Below are 25,943 nucleotides of genomic sequence, written 5' to 3' on the forward strand. Positions count from 1 at the left end.
GTTTATTTCATATAGTTCCAGAATTAAACAAAATATGCTTTATCCTTACCTAATAGATTTCAGGATTAATTAGATGAGATGTGAAAAACTTTTTTTAAAAATTTATCTTTATTGTTGAAAATATTAAAGATGTCCTTCCCACCCCCCATTGACCCCTTCTAACCCACACCCTGCCCCAGGTTCACCACACTATTGTCTGTGTCCATGGGTTATACATATCTCATATAATAAAAGGTTAATATGCAAATCAACCGAACGGTGGAACAACCAGTCTCTATGACATGCACTGACCACCAGGGGGCAGATGCTCAACACAAGAGCTGCCCCCTGGTGGTCAGTGTGCTCCCACAGGGGGAGCGCCACTCAGCCAGAAGCCGGGCTCATGGCTGGCAGCGCAGTGGTAGTGGCGGGAGCCTCTCCTGCCTCTGCAGCAGCACTAAGGACCACTCGGGGTCCCGGACTGCAGTGGGCGCAGGCTGGGCTGAGGGCCCTTCCCCTCCAGTGCACGAATGTGTGCACTGGCCTCTAGTATGCATATAAGTCTTGTAATCTCTTCCTCCAATCCTACTTCCCTCTGAGAATCGTCAGTCTGTTCCATGTTTCTATGTTTCTGGATCTATTTTGTTCATCAGTTTATTTTGTTCATTAGATTCCACATATGAGTAAGACCATGTGATACTTGTCTTCTCTGACTGGCTTAGTTCACTTAGCACAGTGGTCAGCAAACTCATTAGTCAACAGAGCCAAATATCAACAGTACAACGATTGAAATTTCTTTTGAGAGCCAAATTTTTTAAACTTAAACTATAAAGGTAGGTACATTGTTATTAACTTAATTAGGGTACTCCTAAGGCTTAGGAAGAGCCACACTCAAGGGGCCAAAGAGCCGCATGTGGCTCGTGAACCGCAGTTTGATGACCACTGACTTAGCATAATAGTCTCCAGGTCTCTCCGTGCTGTCTCAAAGAGATCCTTCTTTTTTACTGTTGCATAGTATTCCATAGTGTAAATGTACCACAACTTTTTATTTTTTTTAAATATGTTTTTATTTATTTCAGAGAGGAAGGGAGAGGAGGAGATAGATAGAAACATCAATGATGAGAGAGAATCACTGATTGCCTGCCTCCTGCATACCCCACACTGGGGATTGTGCCCGCAACCTGGGCATGCATCCTGACCAGGAATGCATTCTGACCAGGAATCAAACCATGACCTCCTGGTTCATAGGTTGATGCTCAACCACTGAGCCACGCTGGCTGGGCAGGAAGTATCTAAAGTAGGCAAATTCAAAGAAAGAGAAAGCAGAATGGTGGTTACCAGGTTCTGGGAGAGGAGAGAAAGGGTCGCGCCTGCAATGCAGGTAGGTGCCTTGGTGGGAATTGAACCCAAGAACCTTCAGTCTGTGGATCCACGTTCTAACCACTGAGCACCGGGCTAGGGCCTGGGTTCTCATTCTTGTTCTCCCAGAATGTTCAGGAGGACTATCAAATAAACTGTATCTTTCTCACATCTTTCTGTACTATTAAAAGTTGCACCATTGTTGCCTAGCCAGTTTGGCTCAATGGATAGAGCATTGGCTTGTGGACTGAAGGGTCCCGGGTTTGATTCCAGTCAAGGGCACATGCTTGATCCCCAGTAGGGGGTGTGCAGGAGGCAGCCGATCAGTGATTCTCTCTCATTGATGTTTCTCTCTCTCCCTTTGTCTCTGAAATCAATAAAATATATATATGTATATATATATATATATTTTTAAAGTTGCACCATGCTGATTCAAGAGTTACTGTAATAGTTCCACTTATTCTTCCTCTGATGGCTGCCTCCACATTATACTACACTCAGACTAAAACATACCAGCGCTAGGGTTATACTCCTTTAAAAATATTTACTGACTGGGTAGTTTAGTTGGTTAGAGCATTCATTGTCCGGATAGGCCAAGGTTGTAAGTTCGATTCCCTGTCAGGGCACATTCAAGAAGCAACCGATAAAATGCATAAATAAGTGGAACAAGAAATTGATATTTCTCTCTCTCTCTCTCTCTCTAAAATCAATTTAAAACTTTTTTCTTTAAATATATTTTATTGATTTTTTACAGAGAGGAAGGGAGAGACACAGAGCTAGAAACATCCACGAGAGAGAAACATCGATCAGCTGCCTCCCGCACATCCCCCACTGGGGATGTGCCCGCAACCCAGGCACATGCCCCCGACCGGAATCGAACCCGGGACCCTTCAGTCCGCAGGCCGACGCTCCATCCACTGAGCCAAACCGGTTTCGGCTCAATTTAAAACTTTTAAAAAATTTTACTGAGCACTTACTTATTATGTGTCATGCACTTCGCTGTGTCCTGGTACACACACCCTGGTAAGGTTAAGACCTGAGCGGCGGTTAATCTCTCACCTAGTGGAGGAGACGGGCCATAAACAGCCCCCTTCTGTACCATGATCACGTCCTACAAGAGGGAGCTGTGCTGCACCAGAGAACGACACGGACACCGAGCGGGACAACGAGGTCAGGACCGGCTTCTCTCAGGAGGGACCTGAGATGGCATTAGCCCATAGCAGCTGGTGAGCTTGGGGGAGGAGTTCGCTATAATTTCTCGTTTTAAAAAGATCGCGAAGGCAAGACGGAAAGCAAGGAGACTATTTCGTAGGTACCGATGGTGGCCCGGCCTTGGGGTAATTGTGATTATTGGCTCATGCGACAGGGTGGCTAGGACTGTTGTTCTGCGACAGAACAACGATTACGCAGATGGAGTATTTTGAGAGAAAAATCAGGGTGGTCAGGGTGTCTTGCTGTGAACCGCGGAAGCAGGGCACGGTGCGCTCCCGGACCGTAAATCTTCCCTCCGAGTCCTAGGTGCAGGAGTGTCCAGGAGAGCTGAACTCAGGGCCGCCTTCCTTCCTTGGCAGCACCCGATGCGGAGTCCGAGACAGAGCTGGGCTGCTTCCGGGTCAAGGGTAACGCGAGAAAGGTCAGGCTGGGAGTCTAACCTTCAGAGCAAAACCCGCCGCCACGCGCCACCGGTGCGGCTAGGCTGCTAAATCCACCTTCGGACTGCAGATTAGCCCCACCCCCGACTACCCATGATCACTTCCGCTCTCCCAGGCTGTTGCCCATCTCGCGAGAACTGGAAGTGCCTATGTGATCTCGGCTAAGCGGAAGTTGAGCCTCTTTTTCGGCTGTCGGCTGCTTCAGGATGAAGGTAGGAGGAGATGGCGGGTGCTGGCTTAGGCTTGGGGGACATGAATCGAGCCCCAGGACACGGCGTCGCTGCTTTTGTAGCTCTCCAAAACCCCGGTTCTAGGTAGAGGAGGGTCTGAGGTAGGAGAAAGCTTTTATTTTGTGGGGCTGGAGCTCCTTGGGAGAGGGGATGGCGAGCGATTGCCGCTGGAGTTGCGTGGGGCCGGGAGCGTCATGGTGGCGGCGTCCTCGGGCCTAGCCGGGCAGATACGGCTCTGCTGTCGGTTGGGCTCCTTACTCCCGGGTGCACGGCTGCGGAGCCCCTCGTCCGCGGAGGCCTTGCCCTGGGCTTGACTGACGACGGCCTATTTTTAGCGCGGGGCTGGTCGCGCGTTATTGCACACACGTGCTTTATAGTGAATAAAAGCGATTATCTCCATTTTGCTGCTGGCTGTGGGAGCGGTATTGACATGGAAGGCTTTTTGCAGTGGAATGCCTTTGTAGGTGGCTCTGTAGTTTTCATAAAGCTCTTTTTCCCTCCCTTTAATCCTTAGCTCAACATCTCTTTCCCAGCCACTGGCTGCCAGAAACTCATTGAAGTGGACGATGAACGCAAACTCCGTACCTTCTATGAGAAGCGTATGGCCACAGAGGTTGCTGCGGACGCGCTGGGTGAAGAATGGAAGGTGCGAGTTGATTGCGGAGCGGAATGGCTGCCCCTCTTTGAGGGAGGGTGGTAAACGGGGTGGTAATTGGCTGTGTAATTGTTTTCAAACTCGGTTCTGTCCGCTGATTTTGCAGTGGTTCTCAACCTTCTGGCCCTTTAAATACAGTTCATGTTGTGACCCAACCGTAAGATTGTTTTCGTTGCTACTTCATAACTGTAATGTTGCCAGTGTTATGAATCGTAATGTAAATATCTGATATGTAGGATGGTCTTAGGCGACCCCTGTGAAAGGGTCGTTCGACCGCCAAAGGGGACCCAGGTGAGGTAGAGCTATCACCTGGCGGGGTTTTATAGCTCAGATGGGAAAGCATACATCCCTAACTGCGCTGCAAGCTAATGGTCTCCAAAGGGTGTTTTTCAAAGTGCGAGAAAGGGTGTCTCTGGTTCCTTTGTTGCTTGTGGACACTTTGGTCTCTTGCCCTGTAATCTGTCTTCCCTGGAACTGTTCCCTCTAGGAAAGCATAGGCTAGGCTAGAAGTCGGGCTTGATTGCAAGGAATCCGCTAATTGAACTTAGGAGGTTGGCAAATGCAGACAAACATGAGTGAGCAGAGGAATTCTATTTTTAAGAAGTTTTCCAGGTTGTACTTAAAGAACTGTACCTGCTAGAATTGAGAGTGTAGGTCGTGGAGGCCACAGCCCTTCCTTTTGTGATGTGTCATTGTGTTCTGCAGGGTTATGTGGTTCGCATCAGTGGCGGGAACGACAAACAAGGCTTCCCCATGAAGCAGGGTGTCCTGACCCACGGCCGAGTCCGCCTGCTGCTGAGCAAGGGCCACTCCTGTTACAGACCGAGGAGGACTGGGGAGAGAAAGCGCAAATCCGTTCGGGGTTGCATTGTGGATGCCAACCTCAGTGTTCTCAACTTGGTCATTGTCAAGAAAGGTGAGGCTTGTGTTCTTCCGTTCAGTTACTGCTGACATTGATTTAAAGCTGATTGTCCAAATGCATTCTCATTTGCCATATCCAATGGGGTTGTTTGGTTTTTACCAATGAAAGCAGTAACTTAGGGTTCTTTAAAAGGAAGTTGAATTAAAATGTCTTTGTTTACATGTCTCTTAGGGGAGAAAGATATTCCTGGTCTCACTGATACCACTGTGCCTCGTCGCCTGGGGCCCAAAAGAGCCAGCAGAATCCGCAAACTTTTTAATCTTTCTAAAGAAGATGATGTCCGCAAATATGTTGTGAGAAAGCCTCTAAACAAAGAAGGTAGGGGATATTATGACATTTAGGGCTTGTTTAACTTGGTTATTAGCCTGTCACCAGTGTTTTTGAGTGCTCATTATAACGAAATCTGTGCCCACAACTTACCTGGAGATTTTAGGAAAATATTGAGGGTCATGACATGTAGTTGGTATTAATCCTTGTTACATCCAGTTCCTTCTATCTAGAGTTACAATTTTTCTTGAAAATTTTCCGGGTAGTAATTGATGTGTTTATCCAAAAATAACTTAGCAAACACTAAGTTCATTGCTTTTAGGTTAAAAGTTGGAAAAACTATAAATTCTAGGGCTATGATTGAATGTGCTCTGCTGTCATATGAGGTTCTAATTTTTTTAGTTTACAAAAGAAATAAAATGCTTTCATCAGTTGAACTTGCTTTAACTTCTGACCCTCATTTTCATCTATGGGATATGAGTAGCAATAGTAAGAGTTATGAGAATTAGGTTTATACTGTATCCAGAATATTAGGGAATGGGTGTTTGGTAGTTTTATATTTTTAGAAGGTACCTTGTTAAGCAACATAACCCATCACGACTGTAGTCTGTGGCTGCAATGTTTTATAACATTAATATTTCTGTATGAAGTGTATGAACAATTTACATTAAATGGAATAAATAGCATATTCAGGTTGGGTTCTGGCAAATCATGGGGGAGGGTGTTGGTTGGGTTTTATTTTTCCAGGTAAACCTATACCTGGCTTATTTTAAGTTCATTGGTCACTCATTCCAAATATCCCACACACCCTATGTGCCGGATACTATTTTAAAGGTTGAGGATAAAGTATAGTACGGTGGGGCCTTGACTTACGAGTTTAATTCGTTCTGAGACCGAGCTCGTTAACTCAAATTACTCTATCAACTCAATGCAAAAAATCGGCCTAGAGACAGCTGGTATCTCAAAAAACTCATTAGTCGGGACACTCGTAAGTCAAGGCCCCACTGTATTAGCCTCCTGTAACTTATGCTTTAAAAAATAATTGGCAAATGCACAGGAGTTCCCCATAATCACACCTTTGGAAACACCATCCGTGTAGTGAGTGTGCTAGTTCGCAGGTGTTTTTAAGATGATTCTTGTGTCTTTATGTTAAGGCAGTGGTTCTCAACCTTGGCTGCACATTAGAATCACCTGGGAACCTTTTTAAAATTCCTGATTTCTGGGCCTCATCCTCCGGAAATTCTGTTTCTTTTTGTTACTAATGAGGAGGCCCAGAAATCAGGATTTTAACAAGATTCCCAGGTGATTCCAATGTGCAGCCAAGTTGAGAACCACTGCCTTAGTAGTTGGCAGGAAATCAAAGTGATAGAAAAAAGCTGAGTGTGACTTCATTGTTAAAAAACGTAAATTTATATATGATCTTGACATCCAAATAGGCTTGACTTAATGAGGGCTAAATGTGCTAATTAGGAAAACTGGCAGCTAGTATTAGCCTCATCACTTTTTAGAAGGACTTCAGTTTTCCTTATATTTGTATAATATTTAGCCTGCCTTGTATTTTTGTTGGCAAAGTGGTGGTATTTTTAAGTTGTAAAATATTTCAAATTTGATTTAAAAGGCCTCATACAAATAAGTTTTCGTAGATACTAACTCAGGTTTGTGTCTGTTACTAGTTTTTAAAATGTAGGTATGGGCCCTAATGAACAAGGGTATTGAGAAGTGAGTAAGCCATTATCTAAATTTTTAGGTAAGAAACCTAGGACTAAAGCACCCAAGATTCAGCGTCTTGTTACTCCACGTGTCCTGCAACACAAACGCAGGCGTATTGCTCTGAAGAAACAACGTACTAAGAAAAACAAGGAAGAGGCCGCAGAATATGCTAAGCTTTTGGCTAAGAGAATGAAGGTCAGTCTAAGATGATTGGGGTGGGCCGGGGGAGGAGTCAGGCCTTACTTTGGGTTTAGATTTTCAACACAGACAGGCTTTAACTGCTTTTTTGTTTTGTTCAGGAGGCCAAAGAAAAACGCCAGGAACAGATTGCGAAGAGACGTAGACTGTCCTCTCTGAGAGCTTCTACCTCTAAGTCTGAGTCCAGTCAAAAATGAGATTTTGTAACTAACAAATAAAGGAGAGCAAATATCAAAGCCCCTTTACCGACTATTCATTGATGATAAAAATTAGATAAATGGAGAGAAACTCAGGTCATAGAAAAAGGAATACTAATGGCTAAAACTTACAAGTGACATATCCTTCAAATTCAGAAGTACACTGTGATGGTGAAGGATGTGTGCAGGATATGGTTTCTCTTGGAATCTGGGTGGCTCGGGAAAAGATTCTTAGCATAAGGCATTTTCAGTGAGTCAATAATTTCAGGAAAACAAATGACTAGGATTATTAATCTTTTATACACTTTATTTTGAGGAATACAGTTTTTCTTAAACATCTATGCACAATACATGAAAAGTGCCCTTGTGAAGATGGACATTTGTCATATGTGATGAAAAAGATTACTTGTTAAAACCATAGTTAATGATACCATTTTGCAAAAGTTCACAAAGCTTTTAAAACCAGTGCAAATATACTACATTAACAGAAAGCTTTCAACTCCAGTGAATTATTCATGTTTTCTATTTCACTCTGAAAAGGAGTTGACTATGCCTGTTTTAAGATTAAAAACTTGCATCAATAAAGGATGCACAAAGAGAAAGTAGTACACTTTTTCTAATGTACCATATCTAATCTCTGGTAGTTACAGTCAAAACTGTCCTTTACAGGGTAGAAGGATCTTAAAAAAGGCACATTAGGCTTTAAGGATGAAGAGGAGGCTCATTTGCTGAAGTATAGTTTAACCACAGGTGAGTAAAATTTTGAAGTAGTTTTTACACAGATAAGATCCCGTGTGCGACCAATGCCAGTTCCTGGATCATTCTGTGAGAAGCAAGATTCTTAGATAACAGTAAGATCCCCATTGCTCTTAATACATGGTATTAGACAACATGAGAAGTCTTAATTGGCAATTGACTATAGAAATTAAAAGGGAAAATGTAGCATTTTTAAAGATAACAAAAAAGACATACTACAATGGGGATAACAAGGCCAAAAGGCAAGTCTGGTGTATAGGTCTGTATTAACCAGTACGTACATGGTTGACCCTAATACACAAACCATGAATCACATTGCTGATTTTAAGTGCATTCTCTAAAGCGGACACATATGGCTTGCCTACACTATTTTAGCTCATGAGTTCTGGCAGCTTTAAGATTTCAAGAGTTACTGAGATCACAAACATCTTTAATCTTGTATTATGTACCAAAAATGAAGTAAAGAGGCAGCAATTTAATATCCCAGATTTAATGGGAGATTTATGCTCATTATTAACCATGCAGGATGCTATAATCAATTTACAAAATGCAGCTAAAGTTAGATTACCAAATCCAAAAATAGTTTAACATGTTGAACCACATCAGTCACCAGGGACTGACACTATACTTTCCGTCCAGACAGGTCAGTCACTGGTGCTGCAAGCATATCGGTGAAATCAGATATCGCAGGCTAAACGGAAAGGAAGACAAAACAGGCTCGGCGCTTAACAGGTTAACATTTTAGAATAATCTGGACTAATCTGAAAGACTGCTTTCAGAAGTTAACAGGAGGATATGTTTCGTACAGCGTTACAACTATAGATAATTCAAATGAGATTTTTTTTGTTATAAGCTTTTAGTGGTACCCTTTCTGTGGTAGGTGCTAGAAAAAGCCTTTAAAATAAATCCACTTCTGCTGTTCCAATATATAATGGCTATTACTTAGAATGTTACAAAAAGTTATTAGAAAACTTAAATACTCTTAACTGTGTAAGGAGATCATTACAGATTTTTTCTTTGTTTAGTGGTAATTTAGTTTTCAGGCTACAGAGAAGAAATGGAGAGAAAGATAATTGGAATTCTAAAGATCACAAAGGTTCAAATTGTGTACATTTCTGGAGGCTTAAAAAGGTAACAGACAATTTTTCCTTTCATTCAACCTCCATCTTTTTATATACAAGAGTAATTACAAACTTTCTGTTGGGATAATAAGTGTTAAGTATTAAAACTAGTACCAAGTCTTAGTTGCAAAAATATATACTCTGAGTTAGTGCAAAAGATCCATTTTTAAGGTAAAGAGAATTGTACATAATTTCTGAGAAGTTCTTTCACAATAAACTGAAACAAGAATAATGCAAAGGTCAGGTTAACCCTAAATGATGAAAGATTGGTACAGCAACAAGATGTAAAAGATTATACCAGGTAGGAGATTTGTGCTGTTAACTACCAGTAAATAATTTGTACCCAGTGATTTAGTCATGTATAATTACTATAAAACACAACCACTGGTGTTTTACACCACGCAGAGAGTTAAGGCAATCTTACTGTTCCTAAGGGCTTTTAACAAAAGGCATAATTGTCAGGCATGTGAGGTCATGATTTTCTTAAATCCGGCAAACAAGCTCAATAGCTTTAAAGTATTAAGACTTAATTGATTTATCCTAAAAAAACTATTTACAAATTCACAAGCATACAAATCTATATATTATACAAGAATAAAACTGCAGTGCAAGTTTATCCCACAGGTTTTAAAAAGTGGCCAATAGCAACCATTTACTGTGCCTGAACCATTTCAGGTCCAAAGACGATATATATACACAGGCATTTTAAGCATGTTCCAATTTTGTGAAATATGAAGCCAATTTAATTTCATTTAAACTGACTGACTCATGTATTCAATTATAAAGCTGTTGTATATTAACATGCTATTGGGAAGTAGATGGAAGTGACTGGATATTCAAGATAAAATCCATTAAGGAAAATAATACAAAATATGAAGGGTGAAGATATATATTAAATTTAAAGTCAAGGCAGTTGTCATCAGACTTTGCAGGTAATTTTGAGATTATTGACTACAGATGAATTTAGTAGTAGTCACTTAGACCCCTTTCAGAAAACTGCAATACATAATCTATAAATTTTAATAAATATAATATGGCTGTATATACACATACCTACACAGCCACATATATACACACACACAGAGTTGCTCTTAAGAGATATTTCATTTGTATTGGGGTTAGGCAAGTTTAATTTGTCATTCCCCAAACCCAATTAGCTTCAAATATAAACAATGCCAATGATGAATGCGGTTTCTCATCAAACTACTGCAAACATTGAGAGATCCAAACAGTTTTCAGAAGAGGCAGATAAACCATTCAGAAGCTGCAAATTTTCAACATAAATAAATCCTGGGGCATTTTAATGGTGTTTTTTCATTTCTCGGTGATTTGGTATGTTACGTTTCATATGTTGTCCCAAGAGATCATTTTGGTTTTCACCAATTCTTAGCATTCGGAACAAACCTTGAAAGTTTCCAGACTGAGTCTATTCCCCCAGCTTTGTGTGTCTGAAATGTAGTTTAAATGAGAGGTGCTCCAAAACACTTCCTGCACCATTCCACACTGACACTTGGTGGAACGTCAATTTTCTGCAACTTTTCAAGGATTTCTGAAGATAGGCTATTGTATGCAAGTCCATATTCATTATCAAAAGCCTCTGGAAAAGACAATTTCAAAAATGCAGTTATTTGTTAAAAAATTTATGCATTTATATATGGTAGTCCAATCATATATACACCACATATTCAAAGGCAAGTGGAGTATTTACCCATACCAGCTACAATTTTAAAAATTACTTTAGGAAATAAAATTCCTTGAGAATAAAGCGTAAAATTACATTTGAAAATAGTAAAATGTAAGAAAACAGAAAAAAGTGCCTAATTAACCAACTTACCAATATCAATATTCTCTCTTCCAAGAGACACTAATGATAAGAAGAGGATTTCTCTGTATAAACTCCTATAAAACAAATATTTTTAAAGTCAATAGGCTAAGAGTATACAAATAAATATGTGAAGGTATTTTTAATTGTTTAAAAAGAAGGATTAAGTTCTCTGGCCTAACAATGTCCTGGTTTTGATATGTGGCACAGTTATGAGATGTCACCTTTGGGGGAAGGGTTCTTAACTATTTTTGCAACTACTTCCTTTGAATATCTATTTCAAGTTAAAAAGTTAATGGCATAAAGCTTCACACCAAAAACAAAAAAATGGTTTATTTTAACTTTCTTACAATTTTTTTAACAATATAACTGTTCTAATTCCTAATTAAAATTTACAAAGGCAGGGTCTAAAACCCTTGGACATAGAGTGAAAGGTGGAGTGGTCTCTACTATCTAACCCAACCATAAAAGATAAATCACCTTTGATTTGTGGACATAAAAATGTCACAAATGAAATCTGAAAAATAAGCTTAACTCAGTTGTTAAAAATAACTTAGGAAGTAAACTGATTTGAGTGTTTATACACAATGAAAAAATTAGTAATGCTGATTGATGATGCTCCATGTAGCTTTTCTTTAGAAGCTTCAGAAGCCATAGCAGGTCATTTCTAATATTCCTTCCCTGTCCTTATACCACAGATGCTTGAAACTAGGTACTTTTTAGACTGTAAAGGAGGTCATCTGTACCTCAATTAAGAGGATCCATCCATTTCATTATCCTCGTACTAAGGTTTTCTGAAGCTTCCTCTGCAAAATTCACTTATGCTGACATTGGGATGAGTACTGATCCAAGCATGTTCGCAGACAATAGTAAGAGGATCAGGAGAGCTCCATATCCTTTGTAATTCACTGCTTCCATCACTTTCCTAAATTGTTTCTACTACTAAATGCACTTTTTTTTTTATGTCCCTCAAGTAAGGAAAAGATGTACGGATATGACAGGGCCTGAACCAAGTAGAACATATGTATAACATCAATGCTAACAAATTCACAAGAGGGTTTCCATGAATAGCATTCATGTTTCCCAAAGATTCATACACTTTTGACATGAATTACCTCCTAAAATTTAATCTGTCCCCCAAAACAGATACTTATTTGTGCTCAAATAAGTACTTTTTAAAACAAATGTTCTACAGTGAGTATGTGTTTCTTTTACAACTAGAGATATTTTAAATAGTTTTTTAACATGACATTATTTTGAGTAGTAAACAATTATTACCTTTGTCTTTTCTTGTCTGGCTTCATTTGCTGTGAAAGCAGGTTGATGGGTTGAAGAACATCATTACGTTGAATACTCTGCCTGATGGTTTCTACTAAAGTGCTTGTTGCTTGTTGTTCCTCTGATAGGACAGATGACTTCTTTTCAGAATCTAATAATAAAAACACAGTAATTAAGAATATCTTTATCCACTCTAATTATTAAAGTTTTTTCCAGAGTTGTAGCATTTTCTAGTTTTTTATTTTTATTTTTTTAAATATATTTCATTGATTCTTTACAAAGAGGAAGGGAGAGGGCTAGAGAGTTAGAAACATGGATGAGAGAAACATCGATCAGCTGCCTCCTGCACACCCCCTACTGGGGATGTGCCAGCAACCAAGGTACATGCCCTTGACTGGAATCGAACCTGGGACCTTTCAGTCCGCAGGCCGATGCTCTATCCACTGAGCCAAACCGGTTAGGGCTCTAGTTTTTTATTCAACATCACCTTACCCTTTACTAGTAAAATTATGTGGCAATGTGACCACTAAGAAATATTTTCCTGCTTTCTTCAGATAGAAGAGACCTGTCCCTTTGTCCTTTCCCTGAACTTAAGACTTTGTGTTTGAGGTGGGGTCAGGGGCTCAGGGGGGAGGGGTGACAGCCAGTACTCCAGGAGCCATCCTGTGACTATAAAGCAACCTTTACTGATGCAAAAGTAGACACAACAGAAAGAGCCTGCCTATCAGTCCTAGAGAGTCTACTTCATACTTTATGTGAGAGAGTAATCTGTAGTGTTTAAATTTCTGTTATTTTCTATTAAACGTAGCAGAATATAATCCTAATTGATAAAGGCTAATTCTAGAATTAAGAACAAACATTTATATAGATTTCATAGATAGAAAAGTGCTTCAGTAATACACTGGAATTGAATCATACTAACATGAAAAATAAGATCACCAGTGTGGTTGGCCCACAAAAGGGGAAAACTTTAATACTGTAATCCCAGCAGCCATATAATTTTATTTACAGTTAGTTGAGATGGGAATATGTATCCAGTAATTCCCCAGTCTAGCCTCATTCTAAGTGCCTGCCATGAAGTAAACTTGTATTTTTCATACAACATAGTCCCTTAATAAAGGTAACTAGTAATACTTCATTTGTGTTCAACCAAATAAATAGCAAAGTTCTCTGTTAAAATACAAGAGAAAATACTGGCTGCTGTAAGTTTCTATCCTAGCTCTTCTACCTGCTAAATGTTTCCTTGGAATAGGAAACATTGTTTTAAAAAGTACTTGATTTTCATGCTGTTGTGATTTTAGAGCCTAACCCAAATATAACTTCACGGCTTCTCCTTTAATTCAGTTTTTAAAAATAACACCTTTACTGAGATACTAGTATAATTCTCAAATCATTCAATTCACCCATTTAAACTACAAAACTGGTTTTGAATATATTCTGGGAGTTGAGCAGCCATCACAATCAACTTTTAAAACATTTTTGTTTACCACCAAAAGAAACCTCTAGGGGTCACTCCTTTATCTTCCCAACCCTTCAACCCTAGGTAACCACTACTTTTGTCTACAGATTTGCCTATTCTGGATATTTCATATAAGTGGTATACTTTCTATGCTCTTTTGTGACTGGCTTCTTCTATAATGTTTTTAAATCCATCCATGCTGTAGCATATATATCAGTATTCAGTACTTTTTATTGCCAAATAATATTTCATTGCTTGGATATACCAAACTTTATCCATTTGTCAGCCGATAGACATAGAGGTTGTTTCCACTGTTTGGCTATTAAGAAATATGCTAAGAACAGTGTATAGTTTTTATGTGAACACATGTTTTCACTATATATATACTAAGAGCAAGTGCTGTGTCATATGGTGTTTACTAGTATGAGGAACTGTGAAACTTTCCTAGAGCAACTGCACCATTTTTATTCTAATCAGCAGTGTATGAGGGTCTCAATTTATTTATATCCTCACCAATACTTGTTATTATCTGTCCTTTTGATTACAGCCAATATAGTGAATGTGAAGTGGTTTCTCTATTTGCATGTCCTTGACATCTAGTGATACTGAGCATGTTTTCATTTGCTTTTAGCCATCTTTGAAGAACTGGCAGATCCTGCTATGGTCTGAATGCGTTTCCCAAAAATTCACATGTTGAAAATCTAATGCCCAATGCGATGGTATTAGAAGGTGAGGCCTTTGGGAGGTAATCAAGTCATGAGGGCAGTCTTCATGAATGGATTAGTGCCCTTTAAAAAAAAATAAAGCATCAAAGAGATCCCTTACCCCTTCTACCGTGTGAGGATATAATGAGAAATCTGCAATCCAGAAGAGGGCCCTTAACTGACCAGGCTAATACCATCCTCATCTTGGACTTTCAGCCTCCAGAACTGACAGAAATAAACTTCCATTTTTAATAAGCTACACAGTCTGGGGCATTTTGTTACAGCAGTCCGAATGGATTAATACAGATCCTTTGCCCATTTTTAAATGAGTTATCTTTTATTATTGAGTTGTAAGAGTTTATATATTCTCTTAAAATATATTACTTGCAAGTATTTCCCCTATTCTGGGTTGACATTGCACTTACATGACTGGTTATTTTTCAGCAGTTTTTGACTTTGATGAAGTCCAGTTTATTTTTCCTTTTGTTGCTTGTGCTTTTGGTGGTATAGTATCTAAGAACTTGCCCTATACAAGGCTATGAGGATTTACTCCTATGTTTCCTTCTAAGTCTAGAATCCATTTGGAGTCAATTTATAGTAACGACTAGGAGAAGCACTCACTATACTACTTTGCATGTTGCCGCTAGTTGTCCCAGCACCATCTATCCCAGTTTCATGATCTTGAAACCCTTATTGAAAGGCAACTGACAGTACTTGTAAGGGTTTATTTCTGGAAACTCAACTCTATTCCATAGTGTCGAGGATTAAGAAAGGTATGTTGAGATGGTTTGAACATATAGAGAGGATGAACGAAAGGAGATAGACGAAACAAGTATACAAGATGAGCGTGGATGGGAGAGTTGGAAGGGGTCGACTTCAGTGAACGTACCTCAATCAGATTGACGTTTTTAGCAAAGGCCAGCTTAGGAGTACCCTAATTAAGTTAATAACAATGTACCTATCTATATAGTTTAAGTTTAAAAAATTTGGCTCTCAAAAGAAATTTCAATCGTACTGTTGATATTTGGCTCTGTTGATTAATAAGTTTGCCAACCACTGACCTATACTGTCTATCTCTATGCAGCATTCCACTTTCTTGATTACTATAGCTTTGCACTAAATTTTCAAATTGAGAAGTATGAATCCTACAACTTTGTTCTTCATTTTCAAGACTGTTTGGCTATTCTGGGTCCCTAGAATGTCCATGTGATTTTTAGGATAGGCCTTTCAATTTCTGTTAAAAAAAAAAAAAAAAAAAAAAAAAAAGCCACCTGGAATTTTGATAGGGATTTTGCTGAATCTATAGAACAATTTGGAAGTACTGCCATCTTAACAATAGTAATTCTTCCAAACACGGTATTTCTTTCCATTTATTTAGGTCTTCTTTAATTTCTTCAACAATGACTTCAGTTTTTAAAGTATAAGTTTTGTACTTCTTGCAGCGAATTTGTTCCTATATATTTTATTCTTTTCATTGAATTTATTGAGGTGACTGGTTAATAAAATTATACAGGTTTCAGGTGTACAATTCTATAATACATCATCTCATATTGTATTGTGTGTTCACCACCCCAAGTCAAAGTCTCCTTCCATCATCATTAATCCTCCCTATTCCCTTTCTACCTCTCCCCACCCCCGTTTCCCTCTGGTAATCATTATAATGTCTGTGTCTATGAGTTGTTGTTTTCCTAAATCCCTTCACCTTTTTCACCCAGCCCCTAAATTTTGTTTTTAATGCTATTATAAATGGAATTATTTTCCTAATTAAATTTTTTGATTATTTATTGAAAGTGATTTCTGTATACTGATATTATATCCTGCAATTTTGCTGAACTTATCATGTTTGTGTGTGTGTGTGTGTGTGTATATATGTATATTCCTTAAGATTTTCTATACTAAGATCAGATAATCTGCAAATAGAGATAATTTTACATTTTCCTTTACAATTTTTAAAAATATATATTTATTTCAGAGAGGAAGAGAGAGGGAGACAGAGATAGAAACATCAATGATGAGAGAATCATTGATTGGCTGCCTCCTGCACACTCCCAGCTGGGATCAAGCCCACAACCTAGGCATGTGCCCAGACCGGGAATCGAATCATGACCTCCTGGTTCATAGGTCAACACTCAACCACACCAGCCAGGCTTCCTTTACAATTTGGATGCCTTTTATATTCTTGTCTAATTGCTCTAGCAAGAACCTCCAGTACAATGTTGAATGGAAATGATAAAAAGAGACAATCTTGTCTTGTTCCTGTACTTAGGTGAAAGTATTGTCTTTCACCATTAAGAAAACTGTCAGCCCAGCCGGCATGGCTCAGTGGTAGAGCATTGATTTATGAACCAGAAGGTCACAGTTCAATTCCTGGTCAGGGCACATGACCGGGTTGCGGGCTCGATCCCTGGTGAGGATGTGCAGGATGCAGCCAGCCGATCAAAGATTCTCATCATTAATGTTTCTCTTTCTCTCCTTTCCTCTCTGAAGTCAATAAGAACATTTAAAAAAGAAAACTGCCAGTTATCATAGATGCTTATAATCAAATTGAGGAAGTTCCTTCTATTTCTAGCTTAAGTGTTGTTTTTTAAAATATATTTTCATTGATTTCAGAGAGTAAGGGAGAGGGAGAGAGAGATAGAAACATCAATGATGAAAGAGAATCATTAATCGGCTGCCTCTTGCATGCCCCCTACTGGGGATTGAGCTCACAACCTGGGCATGTGCCCTTGACCAGAATCGAACCCTGGACTCTTCAGGCAGGCCCATGCTCTATCCACTGAGCCAAACCAGCTAGGGCTCTAGCTTGAGTGTTTTTAACAAAGGGTGATGGATTTCAACAAATATTTTAACTACTGAGACAATCATGCAGGTTTTGTCCTTTATTATATTGATACTAGAGGCCCAGTGCACGAATTTGTGCACGGGTGAGGTCCCTAGGCCTGGCCAGAGATCAAGGCTGATTGGGGCATGCTGGCCAGGGGGAGGGACAGGAGGTGGGACTGTGGGAGGTTGACCGGCCACGGGAGGTTGCCTGTGGCAGCGCACTGACCACCAGGGGGCAGCTCCTGTGTTGAGCGTCTGCCCCCTGATGGTCAGTGTGCATCATAGCCAACAGTTTTTCCGGTCGGTTGGTGGGTCCTAACGGTCGCTTAGGCATATATATATATATATATATATATATATATATATATATATAATTAGGGGCCCTTCTCTTAGAATGACTCTCCTGCTTTGTGGACAGGGTGTTGGGTTGGAGCCATAGTCTCTGTCTTTTCAGCTTGCCTTTCTTGGCATAAAACTTCTGCCCTATAAGGTGCAGTACGAACAAATGGGACCCCAGCACTCTTGGCTTGCCAAAACCGGGGTAGAATGGCTGCCCAATGAATGGAAGCTGGATGGAGGAGTTTCGCCTCTGTGGTAACAGAGCTGAGAGAAAGAGAACGGCTGGCTGAAGCCCTGACTGGGAGCTGGAAGGGAGCAGCAAGTTCTAACTCAAGTGCCACAGAGCACATTAATTTTACTGAAATTTAGTATATTTTCTTGAATGAATGTTCATTTGCTCTATAGCCTTAGACTTTTTGTCCCTTTAATAATTTTCACCAATTATGGTTGTTTTGCTGAGAAGTTGGTGGCAGAGCTCCTCATACTGCCATTCCTGGAAGTCATCACTCACTTAATTCTTATATGTCTTTTAATTTTATTTATATGCCAATCTTCATATATAGCACCAATTAAGTAAAGAAATAAGTCCATTCTTGAGAGCTCTAAATTTCATCCCACCAAAAATTAGAGAATATTTTGAATCACTTGTCTATTTCATGATACCCAGTCTGTGGTATTCTGTTAAGGTAGCCCTAGCAAACTAACAGTTTATATAAGCCATTGAATGTTTCTTCCATGAACTGCCTGTTGATAGCACTTGCTCACTTATTTGTTTGTCGTTTCTTATTTACTCAGAGTTGCTGAACTGGATGATAACCCATTAAACCCCTTATAGCCCTAGCCGGTATAGCTCAGTGGATAGAGTGGTGGACCTCAGACTGAAAGATCCCGGGTTCGATTCCAGTCAAGGGCATGTACCTCGGTTGCAGGCTTATCCCCAGCCCTGGTGGAGGCAACCAATCAATGTGTCCCTCTCACATCGATGTTTTTCTCTGGCTCCTCCTCCCTTCCACTCTAAAAATCAATGGAAAAGTTTCCTTGGGTGAGGATTAACAACAATAAAACCTCCTGTAAAAGTACATTCTAAATATAAAAGACTAAAAATAAGCTAGAATCTTTGAGACTAATATCCATATAACTGAAATAATACTATTCCAATACATCCAGATTACTCTCCCACTATATAGCATTTAGTCTACAAATATCCAACCAAACTCATGTAGAGACCTGCCATACTTAAATGGCTCAATATAATAGCAAATCAATTTGAACCAAAATAGAATCTTGAAGAGATACTAGAAATTAATAAAAAAATTTAAAATAATGCAAAAGGACTTGTTTCTCTCTTCACACTAATTCTAGTCTTCCAACTCCCAGTAGTCCATTCTTCTTTATTGCTAAATAGTACTCTACTGTATGGGTAGCTTATTCCACAATTTGCTTATTCATTCATGTGTGGGTAGATATTTGAGTTGTTTCCAGTTTAAGTCTTTTATGTCTTTAATTCTATTTTACTTACTAAAATTCCTCCATGAGACATACAGAGGCTCTTCTGGTTCCTGATGAAGGTTGATATTATCCCATAACAGTTGAATGTACACAAGTTTGCTATCCTGGGACAGAGATGATAGAGGAAGCTAAAAAAGATCAATAGAAAGCATTAGTGCCCCTACCATCATAACTACCCGGGGATCTAGCAAAACTTGATTATATAAAACAAATGAGTTCTTTCAAAACTCTGAACTTAAAATTTTGTGCAGCAATTTTTATTTAAATCTGAAGATTTATGTTATTATTTTCTGAAGTACAGGTTTTGCATTCTAAATTTCAAGGATACACTAACTAGCAGTTACAACATGGTAACTAGCACAGTGGCTATATGAAAGATTAACTGCTATTACAACAAATTTTAAGGCAAGAGTAAGTGCAAAAGTTTCTACTATCTTGTACTGACTACTACTTACTGGGTCAACATAGAATTTGTACTACTTTAAGACTGTTGCGACCCTGGTGTATGCTTGGGTGTGGGTGCCTCTCAATATTCAATATCAAAATGAAGGAACTCTAGGAGCTCACTGACTCCAGTGGGATTGGGATTCCCAGAACAATTGAGTAGGAGCTTTAGAGCTAGACACAGCCAGAGTGGGATCTTGACTCCCCATCACATATTAGCTATGTGACCTTGCAAAAATTACTTATTTAGCTTAATTATATCATCTGAAAAATAAGGATAATATGGGTCCTTATTCTTCTTTCAATTGTATTTTGTATTCATTTCAGGTGTACAGAATATGAGCCTTTTAAAATAAGGTTGCTGTGAGAATTTCATCTGGGAATATGATAGTTCAAAATAAAAGCTACCTTTTCTAGCCTCCTTGCAACTAGAAATGACCATATAACTAAGATCAGGACAAATGACTACATATGGAAATATTATGTGCAACTGCAGGAACTGTCCCTAAAGAAGGAAAGACATACTCTTTTCTATCCATTTTTCTCCTTACTGTTAACTGGAATGTGAATGTGATAGCTTAGAAGAAGAGTCAGCCATCCTGGTGTAGAACTTGGAAATGGAGGTCATATACAGCTGAGCAAGAAGACAGAAGCATCTCAGGTCCCTAACAGTAACACTCCTGGACCACCTAACCAAACTTTTAAGTGAAATAACCTACATCTTGTTAAGCCACTATTGCATACTTTCTGTTACTTTAAGCCTCATCCTAACCAACACCAATGTAAGTATAGAAGTTGACACTCTACCTGTATACCTCCATTACAATGTTCAGATGTGAGGATAAGTCCTGGCAAGTTACTAGGAAGGTCCAAACGTCTGAAATACCATACAAGGTTCCAGAAAATGATCGGATGTTGATTGATGAAAGAGGATGTGTGGATCACGTGATCGCCTTCATTTTCTAGCAAAGATTCAAGTTCTTTACGAAGCACTAGAGGACTCAGGTAGGGCACAGAAAGGGGGGGAGGATTGGGTCTTTTTCCTAAAGGATCCTTAAAAAAATAAAAATACAAAAAAAGTGAATATTATCTATTTAATTCTGTATGTTTAAGAGTACTTCTCTGGCCTGCTGGCGTAGCTCAGTGGTTGAGCAACAACCTATGAACCAGGAGGTCACAGTTCGATTCCCAGTTAGGGCACATGCCTGGGTTGTAGGCTCGATCCCTAGTATGGGGCTCGCAGAGGCAGCCAATCAGTGTTTCTCTCTCATTGATGTTTCTATCTCTCTCTACCTCTCCCTTCCTCTCTCTGAAATAAATAAAAAAGTATTTCTCAATGAGATTATGCTTCTCTATCTATCCCTTCAAAGTCAGTTATTTCCTGGCCATTGATACATGCAGTAGAACATCCTAATGAAAACCTAACAAAAAATACTTAATCATAATTACCTTTCAGTTAAATAAAATAAAATTAATAACCCATATAATAGACCCTATTTTAAACATGATGGAGTTTTTATATCAAGTTGATAAGAGCAATGGGCTGTGTATGATTGATTTTTTTGGTCAATTTTTAAAAATTAATAAATGTTTACATTTCAGATGTTTTATAATGATACCAAAAAATATGTGTGACTTTATCTTCCTCCTACAACTCTAAAGAGATGGAGCAATTTTTTGTATTAATATTCTTAGACTCCTTTTAAAATTATATCTAAATCATTTTTACATTTGATTGCGACAAAAAGCAGTTTTATAAATCAATGAATGAAAAAAAAACAACCTAGACTTTATAAGTAGTATATAATATAATCAGAATAAAATGCTTATGATTAACTCAGTAATAAGTAATAAATACCCCTAGTACACAGTCTGAAGTATCTAAATATCATCTCCCTCTAAAAGGAACCAGTGTTTCTTAGAGAAATGGCTGACTATATAACATGAGCATGAAACACCTTGTCATAAAAGAAAGCAAGAAAACTTAAAAAAATTTTTAAAGACTACTAGAGTTGTGTCACAAGGAATAAGGCACCAACCTGTAGAGAGTTCTAGCTGAGCAAAGATGGGATAATGCAATCAACACCAATAAGGATAACGACAGCAATGGATGTAAACATAAACATTAAAAATCATGACACCTTATTTCTCCAAATTAACGGGTCACCTTAGAGAATGCTAAGAACCCAACTTGCTATTCTGAAAATTGGTTAATTAAAAAAAAGGTGGGAGGGGGAGGCTGGACTGCCTTTCCAATATAAATTGCATCGTTAGAAAACCAAACAGAAGACCTGGGGGAAGTTTCTCTTCATAGATGTATTCCATATAATAAAGATAACAGACTATCATCATTTTATAAGCTCCAAATGAATAACCTGATCTAGGCAATGGGGCATTAATAGCTACTAAATCACAAAGATAGTTCATGTCTATACTGGAGGAACATACTGCCACTAATGAAGTTGTCTTATAAAAATAAACAAATGAACAGCAAAACAAAACAAAAAACCTGAATTTGACCAAGCTTCTAGGTACAATTACCAATTTATAGGGTTGTGATCAACAAATAAATTGCAAGAGGAAAAAGGAAAGTGTACAGATTAAGACAGACTAAAATAAAAAGATCAACCAGTTGCAATGCATGGGCCTTCTTTGATCCTGATTCCTCAAACTACAAACATACTTGACATTTTTGAAACAATTAGAAATTTGAACAAAAACTGAATAACTTGATGTTATTTATTATTTTTAGTTTGATACATACTGAAATATTTACAAATGGAATATATGTTGTTTGAAATTTCCTTCAAAATAATTTGTAGCAAAGTAAGGGTATATATGAAAGAAGAATGGCTATAAGTTTAAAATTACTGAATCTTGATGACTCAAAGGGACTCATTTATGTTACTCTTGTTTATTTTTGTACATATTTGAAATTTTAAAACGCTCTGTTTATGAAAATTCTTAATCACTTTTCATGTCATTTAAATCTTCTACAGAATTATGTACTGTGCTAATACATATTTACATGAATATACAAAATTCGTGCACCAGAGGGGGGGTAGTCCCTCAGCCTGGCCTGCACCCTTTCCAATCCAGGAATCCTCGGGGGATGTCCGACTGCAGAAATCGGTCCTAAACCGGCAGTCAGACATCCCTCTCGCAATCTGGGACTGCTGGCTCCTAACTGCTCCCCTGCCGGCCTGATCACCCCTAACTGCCTCTGCCTGCCGGCCTGATCTCCCCGACTGTTCCCTGGTCGGCCTGATTGCCCCAACTGCCCTCTCCTGCCGACCTGATCGCCCATAACTGCCCTCCCCTTACGACCTGATCACCCCCTAACTATCCTCCCCTGCCGGCCTGATTGCCCCCCTAATTGCCCTCCCCTGCTGGCCTGATCACCTCCTAACTGCTCCCCCCTCCCAGCCTGATCGTCCCCTAGCTGCTCCCCACTGCCGGCCTGATCGCCCCTAAGTGCCTCTGCCTCAGCCCCTGCCACTGTGGCTTTGTCCGGAAGATGTCCGGTCTAATTAGCATATTACCCTTTTATTAGTATAGATAATTATAATGTTATTACATACCACAACTTCCTGCAGACTGTTTGGAAGACTAACTGTTGAAATGCCATGAAATGGTCGCTGGGAAATGTCAATATTTTGCAATGGACCTCCAACACTGTGACTTCGAGTCAAAGATACATTCCGCTTTGATAAACTATTAGGCACAGGTGAAATTTCCATAGTTTGAACATCTCCACTGGCATTCTTTATTTCATCACTTTAAAAAAAAATGAAAACTGGTTCTGTAAAACAATCTAAATCTGTAGAGCTAGAGTATTTTCTACAATGAATTTTAGTTTATTGAATATATCTAAGAGGAGTTAGTACTGACTTATAAGAATAAAATTTTCACCCTGGCCAGTGTGACTCAGTTGGTTGAGCCTCGGCCCATGCACTAAAAGGTCATCAGTTCAATTCCCAGTCAGGATATATGTCCGGGGTTGTGGGTTCCATCCCCAAGTAAGGGGCATGGAGGAGGCAGCCATCAATGTTTCTCTCTCTCCCTAAAATCAATTTTTAAAAAAATGTTTTTTTAAACAAAATTTTCTTCAGGCATTCTTAGGATAGAGTAAATGACTCTGGTGAAGGCTGGAAAAAGGACATATAGTAGACAACAGGTTTCATTTAAAAAAGATTAAGTACCCATTCAGTTGCTCTATTCAAACATTATTTCATTGTTATTAAACAAAATCACCTAGAAGAACTGTGTTGCATGCAAATAAGTCATGTAGATTCATTGACAAGTATTTAATTTCTACCAGGCTATGATCCACCTAAGGATAGAGACCAGAACTTACTTTTTTATTTTTAGTATTTATGCCTAGCATACAATAGTCTCTCAATAAATATTTGATTCAATAAATATTTAAGAGTATGTCTTTGGAAACTGGCAATCGCTATACTAAAGGGGAAAATACTTTTTACTGGTTAAGAAGTTCACTTTGTACAAAACACTGTAAAACATTAAACATAGTTTAAAAAATGGTTAATCATCAGATGCATTCATCAAATATTTAAGCAATGTATGGTAGTAAACAGTTAAGATTAATTTTTTTAAATGCCAGAATAATGCCTACAGGAGTCAGGTTATCTTTAAAGATGGAATTTTTGCAAGGATATCCAATTTATTGTGAGGAATTCTCTATACCATATGGTACCTTGATTCAACTGCAGCGCTTGTTTCTTCAGTTATGGTCTGGTTATGTTTCCGGAAATCCATCAAGTTGATCAAGTCAGGTTCTGCTGAACTGGATACAGATTTGTGCTCCAAAGGTTCATTTGCCAATGGAATGCTGCCACTTTGTAAACTGTCACCAGAGGTACTTGGTTTCAGGAAAAAGCTAAAAAATATGGAGCAGTCCAAATAAAAAAATCTTCATAAATGCTAAAGTCTTCTAAATTTCATATTTAGAATCACTTTATGGTAAAGCAGTAATTAATGAATTATATAACCCATAGAAATACTGCCTATTTCAAACACACAAACTCACACACTCCTGCTTTCATTCTTTCCTTCCTGTCCTAAACTATTCAAATGAAAGGTCTAGAGGAGCTCATTATAGTTCAATATAAGATTCCTTCAGTTTTTGAAAACCATTAAAGAACACTATGAAGAAAGATAAAAAGCAAAATATTACATTAATTTTGAGTTTAAAAAGAGAAGCAACAGCAGCATTTTAACATGTATCAACCTGTAATTTATAATACCTCTTTTTCCCCCTTATAAAATCTCTATTTTGTCTCTAGTCCTTTCCTCTCCCCTCTATTAATTCAGTGTTTTATTTTCCTGTTATATGTCTCTCCTTCTCTTTCTGGGGGGGACAGTGTGAGGGCTGGGCCTTGCAAGGGGCATTAAGAGAACTTTCTGAGGTAACAGTAATGTTCTGTATCTTGATAAAGGTTTGAATTTATACAAATGTATACATTCACAATTTGTACATTTTACTGTATACTAACTTTACGTCAAAAGAAAAAATACTGAAATCTAGTAATTATATGCATGCTGAAGTCTTTGGAGGAGAAGTATATAAATGTCTACATTTTACTTTTGGCTGGAGGGATAAATAGGTAATAAAGCAAGTACAGTAAAATGTTAATTGTAGAATGTAGGGGTGGATATTTGGGTGTCACTGCAAAAAAAATTCTTTAAACAATTCTAAGTTTGAAATTTTCCATACTGACATACTGGAAAGAAAAATCAATAATGTTCCTTTTCAATTAGAAAATATAAAATAAGATACCACAATAGCTTAAGAAACACAGTTACGCCCTAACTGGTTTGGCTCAATGGATAGAGCGTTGGCCTGCGGACTGAAAGGTCCCAGGTTCGATTCCGGTCAAGGGCATGTACCTTGGTTGCGGGCACATCTCCAGTAGGAGGTATGCAGGAGGCAGCTGATTGATGTTTCTCTCTCATCGATGTTTCTAACTCTCTATTCCTCTCCCTTCCTCTCTGTAAAAAAATCAATAAAATATATTAAAAAAAGAAAAAAAAGAAAGAGTTACTCAACAAAAAAGTACAAGATTTATGGAGAATAAAAGTACATAAAAAAGATCTTTAAAAAATGAAGCTATATACCATGCTCACAGATGAGAATATTGAAAATGTCTATTTTTCCTAAGTTAATCCACAAATCTAATGCAAATCCAATAAAAACTCCAGATGAAATATTTTTAAGGAACTTAAAGTTACTCTAAAATTTTTAAAATAAGTGTAACTATAAGCAAAAAAATAATTCTATATGGGGGGAACTTATAGAAACAACACGAAGAATAATAAAAATAATATGATCTTGACAAAAAGAAGAGAACAGTGTTTACATGGGAATTTGAAGTGCATGTGGGATCAAAGACCTAAATATCAGAACAATGTTCAGGAGAAAATTTTCATGTCCTGCAGATGGGAAGGAACTTTTAAAACAAGACTCGAAAAGCACAAATCATAAGGTTTAAAATTAAT

General features: G+C 38.4%; 2 protein-coding genes across 8 annotated transcripts in view; one reads left to right on the forward strand and one right to left on the reverse strand.

Moving 5' to 3' along the window:
- The first annotated feature begins 3,173 nt into the window (after nt 1–3,173).
- RPS6 (ribosomal protein S6) lies at nt 3,174–7,212 on the forward strand. Its single transcript, XM_006094799.3, has 6 exons — nt 3,174–3,202; nt 3,735–3,866; nt 4,581–4,791; nt 4,969–5,115; nt 6,812–6,969; nt 7,074–7,212. Exons 1-6 carry the CDS (start codon nt 3,197–3,199, stop codon nt 7,167–7,169), a joined length of 750 nt encoding a protein of 249 aa, XP_006094861.1. The 5' UTR covers nt 3,174–3,196; the 3' UTR covers nt 7,170–7,212.
- Nucleotides 7,213–7,455: 243 nt separating this feature from the next.
- Nucleotides 7,456–25,943, reverse strand: part of DENND4C (DENN domain containing 4C) — a 107,927-nt gene continuing 89,439 nt past the window's right edge. For 4 of the 7 annotated variants that reach the window (XM_023758910.1, XM_006094800.3, XM_023758909.1 and 1 more), the window contains 7 exons: nt 24,142–24,324; nt 23,006–23,201; nt 20,232–20,477; nt 18,991–19,108; nt 12,147–12,297; nt 10,881–10,945; nt 7,456–10,643 (listed from right to left, as the gene is read on the reverse strand). In XM_023758910.1, coding sequence (XP_023614678.1) covers nt 10,507–10,643; nt 10,881–10,945; nt 12,147–12,297; nt 18,991–19,108; nt 20,232–20,477; nt 23,006–23,201; nt 24,142–24,324 — 1,096 coding nt within the window. In that variant the 3' untranslated portion in view covers nt 7,456–10,506. Of the gene's footprint in view, nt 10,644–10,880; nt 10,946–12,146; nt 12,298–18,990; nt 19,109–20,231; nt 20,478–23,005; nt 23,202–24,141; nt 24,325–25,943 lie in introns of those variants that run through there. The other 3 variants (XM_023758911.1, XR_002830720.1, XR_002830719.1) reach the window with 3 other exon arrangements.

The sequence above is a fragment of the Myotis lucifugus genome, unplaced genomic scaffold (genome assembly GCF_000147115.1).
Source record: "Myotis lucifugus unplaced genomic scaffold, Myoluc2.0 scaffold_144, whole genome shotgun sequence".
NCBI lineage: Eukaryota > Metazoa > Chordata > Mammalia > Chiroptera > Vespertilionidae > Myotis > Myotis lucifugus.

Coding starts and splice junctions, on each gene's coding strand:
- RPS6 (XM_006094799.3), top strand. Junction 5,116..6,811: donor AAAGCCTCTAAACAAAGAAG/GTAGGGGATATT, acceptor CTAAATTTTTAG/GTAAGAAACCTAGGACTAAA. Junction 6,970..7,073: donor TTTTGGCTAAGAGAATGAAG/GTCAGTCTAAGA, acceptor TGTTTTGTTCAG/GAGGCCAAAGAAAAACGCCA.